Consider the following 26,099-nt stretch of genomic DNA (forward strand, 5'->3'; position numbering starts at 1 on the left):
AAACCTGTCAATCAATGCTGGTCGGTGTGTCAATCAATTAGGTAATGGGCTGGCTCCCGCCCTACCGTGTTAACCAATTAACAGTTTCCAGCCGGGTCGTCCTCTTCATTACTGCATCCAACCCCCATTCACCTCTATGCTGTCTTCCTTTCCTTCTCACCCTCTACCCCTTCCTTCTTTCCTCAGAGCTCCTGGATCCCCTCTAGGTGTCATCTGACAGCCTTTTCCTGGGGAGGGGGACTGAAGTGGAGAGGGAGGAGGGAATAAAAAGGAAAAGCAGACAGACTAACAGACAAGGAGGGAGGGAGACACAGTCAGAGGAAGAGATAGACACACTATCGCAGCTATGCCCGAAGCCAAGAAGCCAGGTAAGCAGGTCATACACATCATAAGCTTCAGTACTGCTGTATAGCTAGTGTCCTCTTTGGACTGGATACGTTGTTGTTTTTCACTTTATACCCCCATAGCGTTCACAGTAGTAATATATGAAGTTTATTGTCATATCTGTTGGGAAATGTTACGATAAGCAAGACAAAGTGATGAAATCATCTGAATTCACATAGGTTGCATTCATTATGAAGGTAGAGTGAGGTAAAGAGAAAAGTGGATGGCAGGAAAGATAGTGAGAATCTGCATGTTTTTGTGATGGTGGAGAGTCCAGACAGTGGCAAGGTAGAGGCCTATCTCGTCTCAATAGTTAGTTTGGAGCTTGTATTATTATATGCATTATGATAAGGGTTAAGGTTAGGTCTATGGTTAGAGTGGATAGTTAGTTAAAATGTTGTTGATAGATAATTGATCTACTGAACATCTACAAACCATCTATTTGACACTATCAAAAATAGCACATATCTGTTAAAATGAGGTTATAGATTATAAAAGGTTCATGTTATTATTTGCACAGATCTGTGCTCTTTTACACCACAAAGTCTTCCCATGTCTGTAATAGACCCACACTGTTGATATGGGGGAAAAGTGGTTCAAGTGTGAGGACTTATACATTGTATTCAGACAGCATTAACACCAGCAATACGTAGGTCTTTTATGCATGGAATTAGTTGTTGTGAAGACCTAGACATTGCAGCTCCGGCATCTGTTGACAAAACATTGCCATAAGTGTCAGTGAAATGTATTGCCCGTATGTAGTAATGTTTGTCTATCTGAGGGGATCTAAAATATGTCATGGTCTCTTTTCAACAGTGACCTTAAGGCACTGTAAATCACATGGCAACATGACATTTGAGAGACTCAAACAGGGAGGGAGGGAGGGAGAAAAATCATTCTTAGAAAGAAAGGTGCTGTCTAGAACGTAAAAGGGTTCTTCGGCTTTCCCCATAGGAGAACCCTTTTGGGTTCCATGTATAACACTTTCTACAGGGGGTTCTACATGGAACCCGAAAGGGTTCTCCTATGGGGAAAGCTGAAAAACCCTTTTGAAACTATTTTTTCTAAGAGTGTAGTGTGGAAGAACAGAGTAGAGCAGTAGCATAGTAAAGCATACCGATAAGATGAGGGGAGAAAGATGAACGAGATGATGTGTTGGAGGAGGTTATGCCATGTCAGGTGTGACCTCTTTTCACATCACTTCTCTGCACCTCAGAGGCTCAATCTATCTGACCCTGATTGCCTGTCTACTTCACTTACACCTCTACTGAACTCTTTCATTGGGCTAACCGATTAATGTGGCCTGTTTGTATCCTTACCATAGACTATTAACTATATACAGTAAATGTATTCAAAGGGCATACAGTATCTTGTACTGTATTTACTATATGTTTCATAACTTTTTTTACTGTACTCTGTCATCTTACCTTACACACCCTTCGTTTCACCACTCTTATTCCTGTTTATACTGCCTGCCTGGCTGGCTCAGAGTAATTACACACCAATTCCTTTATGTCTCAGCCATGTGTTTCCAATCTAGCATCATGACATCATGCAGATCGTGTTCCTGTCACCACATTAATTCCATCCTTTAGACTGCTCTCCCTTACTTTTCCACTAACCCCAAATCCTTGCCCCCCCCTTTGAACTTCAACTCAGCCCCGGAGCCTTCCCCTCCCTCATGGTGACTGTCTGGTACTCAAGAAGCCACTGGGACATGGAGAAAGCACGCTTCCCAATAAACAGCATTAAGAATAGTTCTGCAGCCTGTGTGCTTAGCCTGAGGAAGGGGATTGAGCATACCAGAGAGGGAATACCTAAGCTTGGTCAACCTAGTGTTGTGGAAAATATGAATATTTTATCAGAGATATTAATGATTAGCCATGAATGTCTTGTGTTTTGGACATACAGTATATGATTGTGAGACACATCATGGTATCAATTACACTCAGGCAATATGAGGGGTGATAACAGGTGAAGAGTTGTTTGTTGGTGCTGCTTCCCTTCATCAGGGGAGTGAAAATAACACAATTAATTATTCGCTGTAATGCAGTGAAAGATCAGCATCTTTACACCCCCCTCCCTGGAGGTCTGGAGCAGTAGACCGGTGCAGGGAAATGTCCCTAATAGAGTGTTATGATATCCCACCAACGTGTTTTGCGGTGGGGCCATTTGATTAGTGAAAGTTTAGGGTTTCATGACCCCTTCAAGTGGAGGCTCTTCAGAGGAGGAAGGGGAGGACCATCCTACTCAGTGAATTTAAATAAATAAAAAATAGTGAAACATTTCAAAGTGATCTTTTTTTAGATAAAACTGTACTAAATATATTCACGTCACCAAATAACTGATTTAATCACTCTGTGAAGGTCTACAGTAGCCTTAACAGCACTCTGCACCATGGTGTAGCCAGAGGACAGCTATTTTCCGTCCTCCTCTGGATACATTGACTTCAATACAAAACTTAGGAGGCTCATGGATCTCACCCCCTTCCATAGACTTATACAGTAATTATGACAACTTCCGGAGGACGTTCTCCCACCTATCAGAGCTCTTGCAACATGAACTGATATGTTGTCCATCCAATTAATGGATCAGAGAATTAATCTAGAACTGAAAGTATAAGCTACAGCTAGCTAGCACTGCAATGCATAACATGTGGTGAGTAATTGACTCAAAGGGAAAGACAATAGTTGAACAGTTTTGAACAAATTAATTTCTTAAAACATTAAGGAACAGTGGAAACACATTGTCTGGAATAATGAATCACACTTCACCATCTGGCAGTCGAATGGACGAATCTGGATTTGGTGGATGCCAGGAGAACGCTACCTGCCCGTATGCATAGTGCCAACTATAAAGTTTGTTGGAGGAGAAATAATGGTCTGGAGCTGTTTTCCATTGTTCGGGCTAGGTCTCTTAGTGAAGGGAAATCTTAATGCTACAGCATACAATGACATTCTAGATGATTATGTGCTTCCAACTGTGTGGCAATAGTTTGGGGAGGGCCTTTTCCTGTTTCAGCATGACCTAATCGCCCAACATCAGTGCCCAACCTCACTAATGTTCTTGTGGCTGAATGGAAGCAAGTCCCTGCAACAATGTTCCAACATCTAGGGGAAAGCCTTTCCAGAAGAGTGGAGGCTGTTATAGCAGCAAAGGGGGGACCAACTCCATATTAATGCCGATGATTTTGGAATGAGATGTTCGATGAGCAGGTGTCCACATACTTTTGGTAATGTTGTGTATGTTGACGTTACCTAATATGGTGACAACGATGCAGGCTGTGTGTAGCACTTATGGTATGAAGGTTTGGCTTGGAGAGGTTTTTTCGCCTGATCCAGACAGCTGTTGTGTTGTGCACTGAAGTCCTCAAGTGAAGGGAAAATGTGAGCGGAGGAGAGCGCGTAGATGTGATGATGCTGTTTGTATGGCTGCTATGAAAGTGAACTGTGTGATCAGGGGTGTATTCATTCCACCAATTATGTTGCAAAATGTTTCTTAAACAGAAGCAAACATTATTATTTTTTTAGTACGTGTGCGTATGTATGTATATATGTATATATGTGTGTGTGTGGGTATGTATGTATATATATATGCAAAATAAATAAATAAAATAAAAACACTTATTATTTTTCTTAATCTTTCATTTTAATTGTATTTTTTTTCAAATGTATTATTATTGTATTTTTTGACTTTATTATTATTATTTTTTTAGCCTGTCACATCTGTGAATGTGGAATGTGTTTTGTTGGTTGATTGAAAAACAAGAAAACTTCATAAAACTTTAAATTGAAAAAAAAACAAAAAACAGAAGCAAACGGAACTAAACGGGATGGACATACCTGTATTTGTCCAATAAAACATACTGTTTTTAAACTGTTTGGACTAATGATTACACTCTAGATCAGCTAGGTGCAGGCAAGAGTGTGCAATGGGGTATTGAATGTGTCCCTGTCTGTCACGTTGATTACACCAATTTGTCTCTTGACCTGTTAAACTTTGTAGGCTAGGATGTAGCAACCTCATGATAGGTATAGGACAAATTCAAGTATCATGCTGTAGTCTAAACCTATCGCTGTTACACGGAGCTTGGTGAAAGGAATATGAATGACAGTCAGTCAATATACTGTAATAGAATTAAGGCCCTTAAAAAAATGAACCGTCCTCCCTAATCTTAAATGGCACTGACTGCCACTGACCCCCTCTACCCACACCCCTTTCCACCCTTTCTTCTGGACTGGGCCCTGCTGCCTGGACAGAGTGGCAGGGAAAGACTGAAAATCTCCTGAGCCTCCTCTTCCACACCCTGCCCTCATGAAACCGAGGCAGTTGGTATAGCATTACCTCATACCAGGGCCGTCACCATACCCCCCCAGGTATGCAGCTCTGGCTTGATGGATTACAGACAGATGCAGAGTCAACAGAGAGCCAGAGGAGTTCACAATCAGAGTGTGAACCGTTAAGCCCCAATATGTCATTAACTAAGACTTTATAAACACTGTGGCCGATAGGAACACTGGCAGTAGTATTTGGTAATGTCCTCTAATGTAAAATGTTGTTTCTGCGCTTTGAGCCAGACCTATTTTAAGCACCCTCTGGTAAGGCACGGAGAGAGATGCGGAGGGAATGGTAATGAATGGAGATGAATGGAAAATATAGAAGACATTTTGGGATGATATTTATGGGGTCTCGTTTATTCCATTCTGCAGATTCTACTTCCCTAAAGAGGTGTCATTTTCCTATGTGCCAAAGTGGTTTTTGTTGAAAGCTTTCTATTTACAAGATGTTCTAAAATACTCGGTCATATTTACGACAATACCAAATAGTATTTGGTATTGTCCTCTCTCTCCGTTTACTTCTCTACCACTCCTATTACCATGTCTCATCCTCTCTCCTCCACTGTTCCACTATAGACCTTCACCCCAGACTCGTGCCAGCGGATGGGGGAGGGGTAGCGGAGAGAGACATCACTTGAGGAATGCATACAGGCTATAATTCTTATCATCATTACTGTCTGATAAAATACAGTGTGATATACTACCCTCCTAGGTTCTCTCCCCTCCCTTCCTATGTTCCCTTACAGGCTTACCTCAGTACTGTAGTACACTAGTAAATGTCCTCCCACCTCTTCCTGTTGCCATGTTGGAAAACATGGTGAAACAGGTTAAACAGGTGAAGTTCTAGTTGCCAGCCCAGTGACTTCTATAGCCCACACATGCTGTGTTAAAAGACAGCTGAAGCGATTCCACAGCACAACTACTGCACAGTGGAAACAAATACACCTGGCTGGGACCCACCACAACCTCCAAGTTACAACCACAAATAAATACTACATTAGAGTGGTATTAATGCTATTCATAGCAAGACCTGATGCCAGCGTATATGTTACGGTATTCATTCAACTTACATTACTCTCCCTCCATGCCACCTTCCCTACCCCCCTACTACTACTCCTTAGAATATGCTCCCCCCTTCTGCCTTTGTCCAGAAAACACTATGACATATACCTCTATAACTCATATCATCGGAACTGTCAAATATAACCGCCAAATGATGGAGCGATATAGAGAGCAGAGGCTTAAGTGTACTCCCATGCTGCCAAAAGCATCACTCTCTTCATCCTCATCATAAAACCATGAAACTCCATCAGTCACACTCTGCCCCCAGCATAGATGCCCGCCAAATGCCAATAATACCATTGATACTCCACCACACGCTCAGCGGTATAAATAGACCCTTTGAATATAAATCTCCCCTTGGAGTCCTAATGTGAATATGCCCGCTTGGTGCTACAGTTATATATATATATTTATGAAATGTGAAAATGCCTGCATTATACACCGGTTGACGTTGATTTTCATTAATCTTGCCCCGTATGCAGAACTGAGCTTTTTCCAGTAGATGGGCCAGCTGCAAAGTCAAAATCGTCTGTACCGTAAAAAAATTATGAAAATAAAAAATGAGCTTTTTGGTCTTCATTTAAGGTTAGGGTTAGGCATTAGGGTTAGCAGTGTGGTTAGGGTCAGGTTTTGATGACTTGTGGCTGTGCCAGCTAGTGACCACACTTCAGAACTGCATCCAGGGTAAGATTCATGACAATAAATTCCAGCCTGCGTTTTATACCATGGTGACTTTTATAGATAAACAAGCACATGCTGATGTCTAGATCAGTATGTTTATTTGTATCACATACTGTATGTACTGTAGGTTATGCACTTAGAAATATAATTACTCATTGAATTACAATACTAGATACAACTACGAACACTGAACATTTGGACTTTATTAGCCCACACAGGAGGTTAGGTTTAGGTTTAGGTCCTCATATTGAAGTTTATAGAGACCCCAGCTGATGTATAGAACAATCTTAAAATGATCTACTTTGGTTTAGAAACAAGCATCATGAAACCTCTTAACACAATAAATTAATTTGATTTGGTGAAAATCGCCTGTTTGGACCTAACTTGCTCACTTCTTTTTCCATGTGGTTTCTTTCATGAAATGATGGAAGAAACCCCTTTGGCTCAACTTAACCCACTCTCCCATACTGATATTCTGGATTTTTGGGGGTGTGCAGCATCACATGTGAGTAATGAGACGTGTACAGTGCATTCGGAAAGTATTCAGACCCTTTGACTTTTTCCACATTTTGTTACGTTACAGCTTTATTCTAAAATTGATTAAATTCATTGTTTTCCTAATCAATCGACACACAATAGCCCATAATGACAAAGCAAAAACTGTTTTTTAGAAATGTTGGCAAATGTATTACAAATAAAAAACAGATACCTTATTTACGTAAGTGTTCAGACCCTTTTCTATGAGACTCGAAACTGAGCTCAGGTGCATCCTGTTTCTATTGATCATCCTTGAGATGTTTCTTCAACTTGATTGGAGTCCACCTGTGGTCAATTCAATTGATTGGACATGATTTTGAAAAGCCTGTCTATATAAGGTCCCACAATTGACAGTGCATGTCAGAGCAAAAACCAAGCTATGAGATCGAATGAATTGTCCGTAGAGCTCCGAGACAGGATTGTGTCGAGGCAAAGATCTGGGAAAGGGTACCAAAACATTTTTGCAGCATTGAAGGTCCCCAAGAACACAGTGGCCTCCATCATTCTTAAATGGAAGTAATTTGGAACCACCAAGACTCTTCCTAGAGCTGACCGCCCGGCCAAACTGAGCAATCAAGGGGGAAGGACCTTTGTCAGGGAGGTGACCAAGAAGCCCATGGTCACTCTGACAGAGCTCCAGAGTTCCTCTGCGGAGATAGGAGAACCTTCCAGAAGGACACTAATCAGGCCTTTATGGTAGAGTGGCCAGGCGGAAGCCACTCCTCAGTAAAAGGCACGACAGCCTGCTTGGAGTTTGCCAAAAGGCACCTAAAGGACAGTCAATCCATGAGATACAAGATTGTCTGGTCTGATAAAACCAAGACTGAACTCTTTGGCCTGAATGCCAAGCTTCAGGTCTGGAGGAAACCTGGCACCTTCACTACAGTGAAGCATGGCGGTGGCAGCATCATGCTGTGGAGATGTTTTTCAGCAGCAGGGACTAGGAGACTAGTCTGGATCGAGGGAAAGATGAATGGAGCAAAGTACAGAGAGATCCTTGATTAAAACCTGCTCCAGAGCACACAGGACCTCAGACTGGGGCGAAGGTTTACCTTCCAACAGGACAACGACCCTAACCACACAGCCAAGACAACGCAGGAGTGGCTTTGGGACAAGTCTCTGAATGTCCTTGAGTGGCCCAGCCAGAGCCCGGACTTGAACCTGATCGAACATCTCCGGAGAGACCTGACAATAGCTCTATAGCGATGCTCCCCATCCAACCTGACAGAGCTTGAGAGCATCTGCAGAAAATAATGGGAGAAACTCCCAAGCTTGTAGCGTCATACCCAAGAAGACTTGAGGCTGTAATCGCTGCCAAAGGTGCTTCAACAAAATACTGAGTAAAGGGTCTGAATACTTGATATACCTGATTTTGCTTTGTCATTATGGGTTATTGTGTGTACATTGATTGGAGAAAATAACAATTGAAAACGTTTTAGAATAAGGCTGTAACCTAAACATCTTTGGAAAAGGGGTCTGAATACTTTCTGAATGCACTGTATGTCACACGTCTATATGTTGTAGATATCTCTGTGGTGTTGTGAGGGTCACCAAGCGCCATTAACACAACATGTTGCCTTTAACTCACGGTTGTAGACGTGTTAAAGTGTCATGCCTGCTCCCTATCCCCCTCCCTGGTGCTCGAAGGCACCAGGCTCCCCAGCATCACGCACACCTGCCTTCCCCTGTCATGCGCATCAGCAATTATTGGACTCACCTGGACTCAATCACCTGTGTCATTACCTCCCTTATATATGTCTGTCCCAAGCTCTGTTCCCTGGTTCAGGATTAATGTTTGTATGTCATTGTGTATCACAGATTCAACTCTTTAAGACAACTCTTGCTAATGTATATACATTGTGACCTGGGTCAGTGATGAAATTAGCGAACACTTCAAAGATGAAGCATTTGAAAGTTATGTATAAAATGAGGCCACATGTGGCAGTAGACTGTCTATGGCATCTGAGGGAGGAGAAGCACACAGAGAGAAGGAAGAGGGGGAAATGTCAAGAGAGATTAAGAACATTCCACAGAGGTTACCCTTCAAAAAGAGAGAGAGAGCGAGAGAGAGGGGGAAGTAGAGGGGGAGAGAGCTGAGAGAGTATATATATACACGAATGTTGAAAGATTCTGTATATTTTGAGAAAGAATATGATATCCTTAATCCATATCACCCTGTGAGTGAAGACGTGCACTTTCATTTACTGTATAGCATAGTTCAAAAGCCAAATTCCCCCCCCCCTTATTGAATGGTAAAGAACTTGCATTGTGATTTGTACCTGATTTTAACCTGTAAACCTCAATTGATGATGATAATATGATGGATTTTTCCCAAAAAGATGAAGCACCACTTTTCAGAGCAGTGAGGCTGAGGCATGAATACATACCGAACAAAAATATTAACGCAACAGGCAACAATTTCAAAGATGTTACAGAGATAAAGTTCATATAAGGTAATCAGTCAGTTGAAATAAATTAATTATGCCATAACCTATGGATTTCACATGACTGGGAAAACAGATATGCATCTGTTGGTCACAGATACCTTAAAAAAAGGTAGGGGCGTGGATCAGAAAACCAGAATCTGGTGTGACCACCATTTGCCTCATGCAGCGTGACACATCTCCTTCGCATAGAGTTAATCAGGCTGTTGATTGTGGCCTGTGGAATGTTGTCCCAATCCTCTCCAATGGCTGTGTGTAGTTGCTGGATATTGGCAGGAACTGGAACACGCTGTCGTACACGTCGTCCAGAGCATCCCAAACGTGCTCAATGGGTGACATGTCTGGTGAGTATGCAGGCCATGGAAGGACTGGGACATTTTCAGCTTTCAGGAAGTCTGTACAGATCCTTGCGACATAATGACACGACAATGGGCCTCAGGATCTCGTCATGGTATCTATGTGCATTCAAATTGCCGTCGATAAAACGCTATTGTTTTCATTGTCCATAGCTTATGCCTGCCCATACCATAACCCCACCACCACCACCATGGGGCACTTTGTTCACAATATTGACATCAGCAAACTGCTCGCCCACACGACGCCATACACGTCTGCGGTTGTGAGGCTAGTTGGACGTACTGCCAAATTCTCTACAATGACGTTGGATGAGGCTTATGGTAGAGAAATTAAAATTCAATTCTCTAGCAACGGCTCTGGTGGACATTCCTGCAGTCAGCATGCCAATTGCATGCTCCCTCAAAGCGAGATCTGTGGCATTGTGTTGTGTGACAACACTGCACATTTTAGAGGGGCTTTTTATTGTCCCCAGCACAAGGTGCCCCTGTGTAATGATCATGCCATTTAATCAGCTTCTTGATATGCCACACCTGTCAGGGAGATGGACCATCTTGGCTGATTTGTGCTCAAAATTGGAGATATATAATATTTTTGTGCATATGGAACACATTTCTGGGATCTTTTAACTTGTGAAACATGGGACCAACACTTTATATGTTGCATTTATATTTTTGTTCAGTATATATTTAAAGGAAGGCTTAACAGTGATGGGGCAGCTTGGGTAGAGAAATTGAGGAAATCAAACACGGGTTCATCAACTATCTCACAGGATATTTGTTAAATATACACCATGCTATCCATCTCTCCCATGACCAAATCTGATGGAGCTGACCCTCAAGCCCTCAACTGAACACTTCTCACCATATCTGACCCATGACGGCCTTTCTCATTTACCTCTCCCTCTAGCTCCTTCTCACTTTCTCTCATTTCTCACTCTCTTATTTTCTCTCGCTCATCTTTTCTCTCTGTCTGTCTATCACTCTGTCTGTCTCTCTCTCTCTCTCTCTCTCTCTCTGACTTAACGCTGTACTTAGAACTTTTGGTATGAGTATGACAGATAGACAGACAGACAGACAGACACTGAGCTGGCCTGTGATAGAGAGAGTGCTGACAGGTCGTAACCAGAGAGAAGCCTTGGCCAAACTGGGCTGAAGGAGAGAAGGGGTTGTGTATTGGTCTAACCAAAGACAATCACTTGTCAAATTCCGGCCTGTTTTTATAGTATCCTAAGGCATCTTATTTAGCAACGGAATCTAGGGATGGCCTCAACTATCAATTTCTGCTATCATACATTTTCATGGGAATCTGAACAGGGGATTTGACTGGTAACCACCGTCCTGGAACATACTGTAGTATAGGGACAGGATTTGTCATTTTGATTGCTGACTTCTACACTGTTGTCACAGAGGAGACCATGCAGTGATAGTCACTACATGTTCCATATTTCTCCTGTGCTTCACAACAGCCACTCATCCTGTGTCCTTTAACAATGTCATGATGGGTGGTTAAACAAATGCTTTGTGCCAGCTTAGTACACAAGGCTTTGTCATCGGGGCTTACCGTCTCATGCCATGTGCTCAATGGTGCATAACACCCATCCCAGTCAACAATAGTGGACTGAGCAGCAAATGGAGCATCAGAACTTCACTGACCCACTTACCCTCCATCTATGGACTGGGCCTGCTAAAAAAGGCTCAGAACCTGGGCTAAAGAAGGCTTTTAATGCCCTGTGTGTCAAAGACCCCCCGAGACCTAAGACAGTGGGTGTTGCCAGGGATAAAACTAGATGTGCTGAGAACGCTAACTTATTGCTGCCTGAAAAACAAACCTTTTCAAAAATAGACGTGTCAGCTGCTCAGTATGCCAACACTGAGAACACAGCCAGGGTCATTCAGCACAACCAGAGTGTCAAGGCCAAGGCTGACATCTCAGAATCGCAGTTCGGTATACTCATGGGACAATAGTTCTGAAAAGTCAGTTGTGATTGATCAGATGGAGATGGTTCGGGAGACTTGGTTCATGTTCTACATTCTGTGGTTGGGTAGTAATGGATTTAGCTCACTACAAATCCCAAGGCACTGAGACTATTTATGTTACCACTTTAACAGGTGCTCTGAATAAGGACACTGTCTGTACAAATTATAGCTTTGGATGGCAGATCCATGTGTCCGGCCAGAGTTTGAGCCAGAGATCATTACCATTACTGTGTGGTTCAGTTCGTTTTTCAGTAACTAAGTCTTAATCTCTACATTCATTAGGCACCCTTGTGGAGGTATTGTTTATCTCAGATATCAGTACTTTGATGGTCTTAAACCCAAGAGCATCTTAGTCTTGAGGCTGCGTTCTTTGATATTTTTCAGAAACGGACTATCCTACCGATACTTGACTTTGGCGATGTCATTTACAAAATAGCCTCCAACACTCTAATCAGCAAATTGGATGCAGTCTATCACAGTGCCATCCGTTTTGTCACCAAAGCCCCATATACTACCCACCACTGCGACCTGTATGCTCTTGTTGGCTGGCCCTCGCTTCATATTTATCGCCAAACCCATTGGCTCCAGGTCATCTATAAGTCTTTACTAGGTAAAGCCCCGCCTTATCTCAGCTCACTGGTCACCATAGCAGCACCCACCCATAGCACGCGCTCCAGCAGGTATATTTCACTGGTCACCCCCCAAAGCCAATTCCTCCTTTGGCCGCCTTTCCTTCCATTTCTCTGCTGCCAATGACTGGAACGAACTGCAAAAATCACTGAAGCTGGAGACTCATATCTCCCTCACTAACTTTAAGCACCAGCTGTCAGAGCAGCTCACAGATCACTGCACCTGTACATAGCCCATCTGTAAATAGCCCATCCAACTACCGCATCACCATACTGTTATTTATTTTATTTATTTTGCTCCTTTGCACCCCAGTATATCTACTTGCACACTCATCTTCTGCTCATCGATCACTCCAGTGTTTAATTGCAATATTGTAATTATTTCGCCACTATGGCCTATTTATTGCCTTGCCTCCCTTATCCTACCTCATTTGCACACACTGTATATAGACTTTTTCTATTGTATTATTGACTGTATGTTTGTTTATTCCATGTGTAACTCTGTGTTGTTGTTTGTGTCACACTGTTTTGCTTTATCTTGGCCAGGTCGCAGTTGTAAATGAGAACTTGTTCTCAACTAGCCTATCTGGTGAAATAAAAATAAAAATGATTTTCTCTTTAAAACTTCCCATCTCTATCAAGAACATACACACAGTAGCAACTGTTTCTATAACATGTTGATGTTTATTGGGATGAATCTTGTCCTGGAGGCATAATTGAGTGATATCCACTAGAAGGGGCCAGCTGCAAAGTCAAAATGAGCTATATATTGTAAAAATACATTTAAGGTTAGGGTTAGGCGTAAGGTTAGCAGTGTGGTTAATGTTAGGGTTAAGTATTTTATGATTTTGTGGCTGTGCCAGCTAGTGACTACACGGCAGAGCTGCCTCCAGGACATGAGTTATCCCAATGAATGCCAACCTTTTTCTATATACAGTGTACTTACATTGACTCCAATTCCAATACTCTTTCTTTGCCAGAGGCAGAGCCGGAAGGAATTGGTAAGAACTGCACAAAGCAAGGTTGAGTGAATGTGCAACTCCTCTGTGGTTACATTAGAATATGTATTTGTTTATCGTATGAACTTATGTGTTATGTGTCTACGTACCGGTATAATATTGTATGTACAATGTACATGGGAATGCATTAATGTATCAACATTCTGAATTTACACTACAGTGCTGTGTGCATGCGTGGATTATGCATATCTAGACTTCTACATAATACACATGCATTCAAATAAGTTGTGAATGTTTGTATGTATGCATGTTTGCACAGTGTGAAGTCAAATATTGGTAAATTGGCCTCCCAGGTGGCGCAGTGGTTAAGGGCGCTGTACTGCAGCGCCAGCTGTGCCACCAGAGACTCTGGGTTCGCGCCCAGGCTCTGTCGTAACCAGCCGCGACCGGGTTGCCAGTGTTTCCTCCAACACATTGGTGTGGCTGGCTTCTGGGTTGGATGCGCGCTGTGTTAAGAAGCAGTGCGGCTTGGTTGGGTTGTGTATCGGAGGATGCATGACTTTCGACCTTCCTCTCTCCCGAGCCCTTACTCGGAGTTGTAGCGATGAGACAAGATAGTAGCTACTAACAATTGGATACCACGAAAAAGGGGGTAAAATAAAAACTATATTCTAAGTTTAATGGTTCATGATGTTTTCGAGATGGTATGGTTGGAATCTAACCTTTGCTCTCTAGTTATTCATTATTGTATATGTTTGTCTTTAATTGTAGCAGCCAAGACAGATAAGGCTGCAGCAGCACCTGCTGGTGAGTCCACTCATAACAAATGGATGACAAATACGTATACATGAAATACTTCGATGAATGGTTAGGCCTGTACTACAATCAATGTCTGATTCAATTTTTCTTTTTTCTTTTTCTTTTATTTACAGATAAGGGTGGGTGAGAACAGGGCATGTGTGTGTGTGTGTGTGTGGTGTGTGTGTGTGTGTGTGTGTGTGTGTGTGTGTGTGTGTGTGTGTGTAACCTGTGTCCCTTTGTGTGTGTGTTTGTGTTAGTCAGTAGGGCATAACCATCCCCTCATCATTCCAATGTAATGTCGGTTAACAGTTTTCCCTTACTCAGCGAAGCCAGCGGAGGATCATGGTAAGGCCTCTAAGACCAATCACAGAAGTAGCTTTCTGTGGGGATGAGACAGAGAGTGGCCATGCATGATTCTCACCACGCACCATGACAGTGTTGATCAGATAGAACACCAATACACTTAACTTAGGCTTCACATGTTTATATTCACGCCTATCACAAAATCCTACTAGTTTATGCCTGACAAAGCAGACTATATTCATTTAAATGATATATTAGTCATGATTCTTCTGATTCTTACTGGGTTTTTTTATTACCTGAGATAACAGGTCACCAATCAGTTGGTAAGAACTACCTATGTTAATGCTCAGGTGATGTTTGTTATGTGGGTTATTTTGGCAAGCACTGGAGTGTGTGTTTCTGGGTGCGTGTGTATATCTGGGCGTGCGTGTGTGTATGGGGTGTGTGTGGTGTGGTCTGTGTGAGTGTGTGTTTCTGGGTGCGTGTATGTATCTGGGTGTGCGTGTGTGTGGTGTGGTCTGTGTGAGTGTGTGTTTCTGGGTGAGTGTATGTATCTGGGTGTGCGTGTGTGTGGTGTGGTCTGTGTGAGTGTGTGTTTCTGGGTGTGGGTGTATGTATGTGGGTGTGTGTGGTGTGGTCTGTGTGAGTGTGTGTTTCTGGGTGCGTGTATGTATCTGGGTGTGGGTGTATGTATGTGGGTGTGTGTGGTGTGGTCTGTGTGTGTGTGTCTATTATGTTTTATTTTGTGTGTGTGTGTGTGTACGCTGTAAAAAAAAGAATCTGTTGGATCAACGTACATTTGTAAAACAACCAGTTTGCTCAACAAACTCACAACAAAAAACAATTGTACGTTGAATCAACATCTTTTTGTTACAGTGTATACATACATGCATACGTGGAGGATTGTTCAGGAAACGTTTCGGATGTGTATTTCCTTGTACTCAGTGTGTGAGTTTGTGTGAGTGTCTGCTACTGCAGTATACCACCTTTATTACACACTTACTCCACACTGAAATCCTCTCGTTTTAGTGGCAGAGGCCCAGCCTGCTGAAGAGGGTTGGAGATATTCTGTTGTGTCATTTGTGGATGTATTGCATGTGGATGTGTGCAGGTATAGGTTTTTGTCTGTGTTGTATGTTTGTATCTGTTTTTGTGTGTGTGTGTGTGTGTGTGTGTGTGTGTGTGTGTGTGTGTGTCAGCGTGTGTATGTGCGTGTGACTGTCTGTACATAATGCTATCTCCAATATGGACTTAAGTCCAGTACCTCCTACTGAAATCCATCTGTGTGTATTAACAGAGGCCCAGCCTGCCATAGAGGGGAAAAGTTTTTGTGGCTGAATGAATTACATCAATTAGTGTATGCAGCACGAGCACATGGGTTGTTGTGTGTGTACACGGTAAGTTTGCATATATTGTGAGAGTGCTGTATGTGTACACCGTGCATCATGTCAGCTCTATTCAACAATGAAGTCCAGTCGTCCTCCCTGATAGCCTTGTTTATCTGACAGAAGGCAAACCTCCTGTAGAGGGTAAGAGCTGTTCTGGCTTAATATGGTCCTTCAATGTATAACACACACAGCATTAAGTTGAAGTCAGTGTGTTATCTACGGTTCATCAGAGAGATGGTGGAGGCATTTGCTTGTGGGTATATGAGTACTTTATGTGAGAGTGTATATGTACATGTAGGATCTTAATTTGAGCCAGATTGCTACAGCAGGAAAATAATCCTGCAGTAACTGGAAATGTGAATTATTATGTTGATTATAATTCATGGATATATTTTGTAGGGATACACTTTACGTTAAGGCAAATCAAGTCTGACGTTTTAAAGTGGAAATTACAAACTTTGGAAGCCTTTTTAAACCTTGAGTGCACAACAAGTTTGCATTTCCTACTGTGCAGGAAAATTCTGATCAACAAAAGAGGTCAAATTAGGAACTTACATCTGTATGCATACTGCATTGATGCTAGCTTTGGTACAGACAGTCTAGTTCATATCACTGAAATTCTGTCATTGTATTGACAGTGGTCGAACCTGTTACTGAGGGTAAGAGCTTTTCTGGCTAAATGTGTTAGTGTACACTATGTGTATGTGTATGGGTGAGTTCATATTACATCATGTAAGGCAGCTCTACTCAACATTTAAGTCCAGGTCCTTAAACCCTCTTATTTATAATGGGTAAGAGCTTTTCTGGCTGAATGTGATACTTACGTGAGTGTATGCAATGTATGAAGATAGCATTCTGTATGAACAGGTGTGTGTGTGTAAATCATGCCATATTTACTCAGTAATTACTCAAGTTCCTCTTCTAAAAGCCCTTAATTTTCTTGGCAGAAGACCGGTCTGCTATAGAGGGTAAGAGCTTTTCTGGCCTAACATGTCACTTGTACGGAATGTGTGTGTGTGTGTGTGTGTGTGTGTGTGTGTGTGTGTGTGTGTGTGTGTGTGTGTGTGTGTGTGTGTGTGTGTGTGTGTACGTGTGTGTGTGTGTGTGTATACGTGCGTGTGTGTGTGTGTATACGTGCGTGTGTGTGTGCATATACATGTGTGTGTATGTGTGTGTGTGTGTGTGTGTGTGTGTGTGTGTATACGTGCGTACGTGTGTGTGTGTGTATACGTGTGTGTGTATACGTGTGTGTGTGTGAATGCTTACAAGGTGCAATACTACTTATTCAGTTCATCACCCAAAACCAGCCTGCTGCAGATGGTAAGTGCTTCTCTAGCTGAATGTGTTACTTGTATGTGTGCGCATACTGTTATGTGGAAGTGTACCTGTATGTGTTTATGTATGTGTGGATGAGGTGCATCATGCTAGCTTTACAAATGGACAAAACTGTTTTTTAAATTCTATCATTTTCATTAGCAGATGGTGTTACAGATAGCGAGAGCTTTTCTGGCCTATTGTGTCACTTGTAAAATGTGTATGTGATGTGTGTGTGCTTGTGTGCAGGACCGGCTTTAGCCTGTTGGGGGCCCTGAGCGAGATTTGGTTGGCTAACAAAATCAATGGGGGTTGAGACCCCGACTGAGTTTTTAGGGTGGGGGTGGGGGAGGCTAGCGGCCTGAGGCCGTAAGTGACCGCTTTTGACACTTATGCCTGGAGCCGGCCCTGTTTGTGTGTACAAGTTGCATCATGCTAACATTAAACTCATATTTTAATTAACAGAGGCCCAACTTGCTCCAAAGGATACGTTTTTCTGTCTGGATGTGTTACTTGTACAGTGTGGGTGTGCAATGTGCATCATGCTAGCATTACTAGTCATGTTAGTGAGTGTGTGTGTGTGTGTGCCTACTATTATGTGGAAGTGTACCTGTGTGATTGTATGTTGATGTGTGTATGAGTGTCTGGCGCATCATGCTAGCATTACTAAGTTATTTCACCCCCTGCCTAATATGTTATCATTTTCTGTTATAGATGGCCTAACATGTCACTTGTACAGTGTGTGTGTGAGTGAGTGGTGTGTTTGTCTTTTTAAAATGCGTGCCCCATGCTTATCAACTCATGTTAGTTAAATGTATCCCCTAAATCCTCATGATCTTTTATTAACAGAGGCCCAGCCTGCTACTGGCTAAGATGTTTTCTGGTCTAACATGTCACTTGTGCATAATGTATGTGGGAGAGTGTGTGCGTTCGTGCGTGTGTGTTTGTCTGTGTACGTACAAGGTGCAACATGATAGCATAATCACTGTGTTCGTTCAATCATCTGCTAAAATATTGTATTATCGGACGCCCAGCCTGCATCATTAACACAGGCCCAGTCTGCAACATTAACACAGGCCCAGCCTGCATCATTAACACAGGCCCAGCCTGCATCATTAACACAGGCCCAGCCTGCATCATTAACACAGGCCCAGTCTGCAACATTAACACAGGCCCAGCCTGCATCATTAACACAGGCCCAGCCTGCATCATTAACACAGGCCCAGCCTGCAGCATTAACACAGGCCCAGCCTGCATCATTAACACAGGCCCAGCCTGCATCATTAACACAGACCCAGCCTGCCACATTAACACAGGCCCAGCCTGCATCATTAACACAGGCCCAGCCTGCATCATTAACACAGGCCCAGCCTGCATCATTAACACAGGCCCAGCCTGCATCATTAACACAGGCCCAGCCTGCATCATTAACACAGGCCCAGCCTGCATCATTAACACAGGCCCAGCCTGCAGCATTAACACAGGCCCAGCCTGCATCATTAACACAGGCCCAGCCTGCATCATTAACACAGGCCCAGCCTGCATCATTAACACAGGCCCAGCCTGCATCATTAACACAGGCCCAGCCTGCAACATTAACACAGGCCCAGCCTGCAACATTAACACAGGCCCAGCCTGCAACATTAACACAGGCCCAGCCTGCAACATTAACACAGGCCCAGCCTGTAATATTAACACAGGCCCAGCCTGCAGCATTAACACAGGCCCAGCCTGCAACATTAACACAGGCCCAGCCTGCAACATTAACACAGGCCCAGCCTGCAACATTAACACAGGCCCAGCCTGTAATATTAACACAGGCCCAGCCTGCAGCATTAACACAGGCCCAGCCTGCATCATTAACACAGGCCCAGCCTGCATCATTAACACAGGCCCAGCCTGCATCATTAACACAGGCCCAGCCTGCAACATTAACACAGGCCCAGCCTGCAACATTAACACAGGCCCAGCCTGCAACATTAACACAGGCCCAGCCTGTAATATTAACACAGGCCCAGCCTGCAGCATTAACACAGGCCCAGCCTGCAACATTAACACAGGCCCAGCCTGCAACATTAACACAGGCCCAGCCTGCAACATTAACACAGGCCCAGCCTGTAATATTAACACAGGCCCAGCCTGCAACATTAACACAGGCCCAGCCTGCATCATTAACACAGGCCCAGCCTGCAACATTAACACAGGCCCAGCCTGCAACATTAACACAGGCCCAGCCTGCAACATTAACACAGGCCCAGCCTGCAGCATTAACACAGGCCCAGCCTGTAATATTAACACAGGCCCAGCCTGCAACATTAACACAGGCCCAGCCTGCAACATTAACACAGGCCCAGCCTGCAACATTAACACAGGCCCAGCCTGCAACATTAACACAGGCCCAGCCTGTAATATTAACACAGGCCCAGCCTGCAATATTAACACAGGCCCAGCCTGCAACATTAACACAGGCCCAGCCTGCAACATTAACACAGGCCCAGCCTGTAATATTAACACATGCCCAGCCACAACAGAGGGTAGGAGCTTTTCAGTCAATGTGTTAAGCCTTAATTTACACCCTACGCTGTATACAACTACAATAAGCTAGGCAAAATGGCCATCCTCTATAGTTGCGATGCTAAAATATACAGACGTGTGCAGCCCCACAATTAGAAAGTTGATGCAAGTACGCAGGAGGATCGCCATTTTACGTAGCTAATTGCATTTGGAACTTTTTCAACATTTTGTTACGTTACAGTATTGTTCTAAAATTGATTAAATAACAATCTACACACAATACCCCATAATGACAAAGCAAAACAGGTTTTTAGAAATTGTTGCAAATTTCTTAAAAATAAAAAACAGAAATTCCTTATTTACATAAGTATTACTGTAAGACCCTTTGTATGAGACTCGGTATTGAGCTCAGCTGCATCCTGTTTCCCATTGAAAAAAATGTTTTTATCTATTTTACAATAAGGCTCTCACGTCAAAAAATATGGAAAAAGTGAAGTGGTCTGAATAGGTTCCGAATGCACTGTATATTAGCCTTGTTTGTTTGTATCTTGTATACATATTTGCGGAAGTGTCTTTTGGGTGGGTTGGTGGGTGTGGGTATTTCAGTGTGTGCTTCTGCATATATAGTACCAGTGAAAGTTTAGACACACCTTCTCATGATTTATTTATATTTTTCCTAAGCGCAAACCAGATATTTTCTACATTGTAGAATAATAGTGAATACATCAGAACTATAAAATAACACATGTGGAATCATGTAGTAACCAAAAGAGTGTTAAGCAAATCAAAATAGATAGATTTTTGTCACGTCTAATCAAGGTGGGTGGAATCAGGCGCAGAGAGCAGATAGCGATATAAAGTTTTATTCTCCGGTGAACAAAACAAACACGGTGAACCCAAACACACACAGGGTGAAATTATCCAACACAGGATAACAGACTAACCGGAGAATAAGAAACACAATAACACCGACAGACGAAATGAATGACAACATAAACAATCCCGCACAAAACAAGGGTGGGACAACCTACATTATATACAGACACTAATTAACTAAACAACACACAGGTGCAACCAATCAGACAAAACCAACAGATACACGAAAAGGGATCGGTAGTGGCTAGTAGGACGGTGACGACGACCGCCGAGCACCGCCCGAACGGGCAGGAGAGCCAACCTCGGCGGAAGTCGTGACAATTTTAGATTTTAGATTCTTCAAGGTAGCCACCATTTGCCTTGATGACAGCTTGCACACTCTTGGCATTTTCTCAACCAGCCTCATGAGGAATCATTTTCCAACTATCTGGAAGGAGTTCCCACATATGCTGAGCACTATTTGTCCGCTTTTCCTTCACTCTGTGGTCCCAAAATATCCCAATTGGGTTGAGGTCGGGTGATTGTGGAGGCCAGGACATCTGATGCAGCACTCCATCACTCTCCTTCTTGGTAAAATAGCCCTTACACAGCCTGGAGGTCTGTTTTGGGTCATTGTCCTGTTGAAAAACAAATGATAGTCCCACTAAGCGCAAACCAGATGGGATGGCATATCGCTGCAGAATGCTGTGGTAGCCATGCTGGTTAAGTGTACCTTGAATTCTAAATAAATCACAGACAGTGTCACCATTAAAGCACTCCCACACCATCACACCACCTCCTCCATGCTTCACGGTGGGAACAACACATGTGGAGATCATCTGTTCACCTACTCTGCGTCTCACAAAGACATGGCGGTTGGAACCAAACATCTAAAATTTGGTCTCATCAGACCAAAGGACAGATTTCCGCCAGTCTAATGTCCATTGCTCGTGTTTTTTGGCCCAAGCAAGTTTTTTCTTATTATTGTTCTCCTTTAGTAGTGGTTTCTTTGCAGCAATTCGACCACGAAGGCCTGATTCACATAGTCTCCGCTGAACAGTTCTTGTTGAGGTGTGTCTGTTACTTGAATTCTGTGAAGCATTTATTTGGGCTGTAATCTGAGGTGCATTTAACTCTAATGAACTTATCCTTTGCAGCAGAGGTAACTCCTTTCCTGTGGCAGTCCTCATGAGAGCCAATTTTATCATAGGGCTTTTTTTTGCTACTGTTCTTGAAGTGTTCTGCATTGACTTACCCTCATGTCTTAAAATAATGACTGTTGTTTCTCTTTGCTTATTTGAGTTGTTCTTGCCATAATATGGAGTTGGTATTTTACCAAATAGGTCTATCTTCTGTATACCACCCTTACCTTGTCACAACACAACTGATTGGCTCAAACACATTAGGAAGGAAATAAATTCCACAAATGAACTTTTAACAAGACACACCTGTTAATTTAAATGCATTCCAGGTGAATATCTCATGAAGCTGGTTGAGAGAATGCCAAGTGTCACGTTCGTCATAAGGAGTATACCTAGATGCAGCGTGGTATGTTTCCATCCTTTATTTTGGAAATGAAAACTTCAAAAAACAAAACGAACAAACGAAACATGACGCTAATAATAATGCTCACTGGCAACTATATCTAGACAAGATCCCACAAAGCACCTAAATATGATCCCCAATCAGAGACAACGATAAACAGCTGCCTCTGATTGGGAACCATATCAGGCCACCATAGAAATACAATTCCCCTAGGTAACCCACCCTAAATCACACCTCGACCCAACCAACATAGAGAATAAACAGCTCTCTATGTTCAGGGCGTGACACCAAGAGTGTGCAAAGCTGTCATCAAGGTACGGGGGGGATACTTTGAAGAATCTAAAATATAATATATCACTTTTTTTGGTTACTACATTATTCCATATGTGCTATTTCATCGTTTTGATGTCTTCACTATTATTCTGCAATTTAGAAAAAAAGTCAAAATAAAGAAAAGCCCTTGAATGAGTAGGTGTGTCCAAATTTTTGATGAGTACTGTATATATTAGCATTCTCCTCATACTTAACCATAAAACCTTTTACTTTCTTTTATCAGAGGTGAAGCACCCTGAGACAAGGAAGGGTACTGTAACAAAAAGGATTGTAGTGCAGTGACTATATGAATGCACAAATGTATCAATGCATTCTGCGCTTGTGTGTGTTTGTATAAACCAGCATGTATGCCAGTGTTTGCCAGTGTTTGTATGTCTTGTTTTTATGATCTATTATTTCATATATTCATATATCCACAATTTTTTTCTCCAGTCACAGAGGCCGTACACAGGGACAGGAAATTTGGTTGTTGTTTAACCCTTCGCTGTCCGCAGTACTAATGTCTATGTACCAATTGTTTCTTTTCATTTAGAGGGAAGTGAGTGCAGAGATGGTAAGGAAAGGAAAAAATACACAACTCCCCCTCTGTGTTTGTGTGTTCGTATGCTTCCCTGCTTCCTGTCAATCACCTGGTTAACGTGCATGTCTGTCAGTCTCAGTCACGGCACGGTGTGTCGGTGACCTGAGTGTCCGTCACGGTGGACTGACAAACGGAGACTACTGAATCCTGGGATTGCTCTGGCGATGGCCGTCAGTAATGGAAAAGATCCTGCAGGCCTATTTGATGGGTTTATGGATACTGTATCATTTATGTAGAGGTCTTTAGGAATCATCTGTTGAGGAGTTCGACCCAGAGAATCAGTCTGACAGATAGTTGTTGTGATATCAGCGCCGACTGATACTAATTACTAGAGATCAGCGGTGAGTTTCCCAAAAACAGAAAGATCATATTGGCAAAATGGCATAAAATCATCATTTTTCTATTGCTTATGAATGGATATGATATTCATGTTTTTGGCAAAAAACATCTGTTGAGATTAGACATTACATGATACAGTATCATGGTTTCGCCAAAGCATCCAAGTGAAGGAATTGTATTAAACATCAAATGACCTTGACTTGAAATTGATGCAGAGTGAAAACGTAATCTAAATTACAAATGACAAAATGATATATACTGTATATATTTACTCTGAGTATATATCGTGACCTGTGTGTATGTGTGCACTTACTAAGGTAATGGTTTAATAGAAGGATAAGTTGATGATAAGTTTTGCTGTTTTGTTGCGTTAGTTCAAATACTGTTCCTGCACAATACCATATCCCTTATCATTGATCACTGTATTGCAAAAGATGTTGATATGAAATATCAAGGTATTATCTGTTCCTGAAGTGTTACAGTAATAATGAATTAAGTGATATTTACCTACAGTAATATTTCCCATAATACGCATTATCCCCCAAAATGATCTTACTGAAGAATTGTTATGGTTTTGATGGTTGCCGGTTCTGCTGTTCCATTTGAGGTGTTTATTGCTGCACTCCCAACCTCTCACAGTTTCAAACCGCAGCGACTTTCCAATGTGAGAGTGAAATGGTGTAAAGAGCTGAAGGAAAAGTGTCCCTTGGGTGCTGGTCCAGGATCAGCTTGACCTATTCACATTCTTACTGAAATGATTTAAATCACACTAGAGAACTGAGCCTGGATCTGTGCACAGGGGTCACTTGATTCCAATCAAATTAACTGAGCCCATAAAAGCAGAGAGAGGGGCATAGGCGTGTAACTCTGAGTTTATGGAGGTGCATGGCCTCACTTGATTCTTGACCCTTGTTCCATTCTCTCGACAACCTTTTCACCCAATCGATTGGTCAATCGATATGGCTTTTTACCTGCTTCTCTATGCTTATAAACTCTCTTTTTCCATAGAGCTCTTGTCAGATTCAGAAGGTGAGAGAACAAATCAATTGTGTTCCGTTTGCACCGCTAATAATTCCCCTAAATTCTCAATAATAATAATAATAATAATAATAGTAACGATGAGTACAGTGTCACCAACTGGTTTGAATTTGACGAGTGAGGAAATAACTCATTAACCGTCTAGTTTTTACCTCCATTTTGAAAAGAAAGGAAATGTTCATCCAAGTCAGAGGGAAGAGAGAGACGTTAAGTGTGTGTGTGAGAGAGAGCACCTGCAGGTCAGGTTTTCATAGCTGCCCAGTAAACGCTCATCCTTCAGATTACAGTAAAGATACTGCAGTTAATGTGTTCCCCCGCTGTGTTTCTCTCTCTCTCTTTCTCCCTGATACAGAATTGCCCGATGATGGTAAGACAAACAAATACTTAAGCTTGTATTTGTCTATCTGCTGACACAAAACAATGCAATCCTTTTTTTGAAAAGGAGGGAGCACGCAAAGGAACAGGAGCGAGCAGTCATGCTTTGATAATATCACAACATTAAAGAGCTATATTTACTTTTGTCACAGAGGGAGAAGACTAGTGGAAAGGGATGGATAAACACGTCTTCAGATGTGTTTTTAGTTCCTTGTTCATTCCCAGGTGGGCTTACCTTACTGCTGTTAGAAGCCCTCTTCTGGCGTTGACTAGACGCTTGGATACTGACCCTCAGTTAAATACAAGACTGATGTCATTGTCATGATTTCTCACGATCATCCATTAGAATAATGGAGACATTTCAGGGAGTGGAAACACATGCCGCAGCACTTTTCTCTGTCTTTGAGTAAAGCTGTTGCTAAATGTGGATGTAAGAAGTCTCAATAAGTCACAGGGTGAACAAAGACTAGCTTCACCTCTGACCTTTGATCTTTCTGCCTAGCAGACAAAATATGAATAAATGAATGGTATTTCTAAACAAAGGTTAGGTGCTATGGTCTAATGTTTGGTTTTCTGCCTCTACTTGTCTGTTCACTGATGTTGTTGTGTCTATGACGTCTGATGAGCAGTCATCAATGACCTTATTCTAACCCCTGACCTCTGACCTCCCCCTACTTTTAGAGACTGTCCCAGGAGGGCAGTCCGAGCTGACCGGACTATTTGTAGAGAGGCCAGAGAGCACTACAGTAATCAAAGGTGAGACCCCTGCCCTCTTGCCCCTCTCTGAGACATACTGTAGCACTCTGAAGTTTGGATTGAAACTCACATACGGATCATGGATAACAATCGTAAAAACACCATTATCCAGAGGTCAGAATTTCTGATTGCTGATGTAAATTGTGGGTGTCAGGGAAGAACGTCACCTTTGTGGCTAAAGTGGACTCATCTGACCTGCTGAGGAAGCCCAACATGAAATGGCTGAAAGGGAAGTGGCTGGACCTGGGCAGCAAGGCTGGCAAGCACGTGCAGTTTAAAGAGGCCTATGACAGGAACTCCAAGGTGTGTGTGTGTCACTGTTTTCACATTCTCTCAAATCTGCACAAGTGAAAGTCTACTGTACATCTGTGTTACTATTTTGTGTGTGTGTGTGTGTGTGTGTTTACTGTGTGTGCATGTATATATTGTAAGAGTGTATGTCTTCCTCTCTCGCCGTCTCAACCAGGTCTACACATATGAGATGAGCATCATCAAAGTAGTGGAAGGAGACGCAGGTGGCTACCGTTGTGAGGTCACCTCCAAAGACAAGTGTGACAGCTGTACATTTGAAGTCACAGTGGAAGGTGGGTCC

General features: G+C 42.6%; 1 protein-coding gene across 8 annotated transcripts in view; it reads left to right on the plus strand.

Moving 5' to 3' along the window:
- Window positions 1–273: 273 nt before the first annotated feature.
- LOC115118541 (myosin-binding protein C, fast-type-like) overlaps window positions 274–26,099 on the plus strand; it is a 52,119-nt gene continuing 26,293 nt past the window's right edge. Inside the window, exons 1-7 of one of the 8 annotated variants that reach the window (XM_065006680.1) lie at window positions 332–368; window positions 22,952–22,972; window positions 24,347–24,367; window positions 24,729–24,743; window positions 25,433–25,507; window positions 25,662–25,810; window positions 25,974–26,091. In XM_065006680.1, the coding sequence (XP_064862752.1) occupies window positions 347–368; window positions 22,952–22,972; window positions 24,347–24,367; window positions 24,729–24,743; window positions 25,433–25,507; window positions 25,662–25,810; window positions 25,974–26,091 (421 nt within the window). In that variant the 5' untranslated portion in view covers window positions 332–346. The other 7 variants (XM_065006681.1, XM_065006682.1, XM_065006679.1 and 4 more) reach the window with 7 other exon arrangements.

This window comes from Oncorhynchus nerka, linkage group LG21, assembly GCF_034236695.1.
Source record: "Oncorhynchus nerka isolate Pitt River linkage group LG21, Oner_Uvic_2.0, whole genome shotgun sequence".
Taxonomy (NCBI): Eukaryota; Metazoa; Chordata; class Actinopteri; order Salmoniformes; family Salmonidae; genus Oncorhynchus; species Oncorhynchus nerka.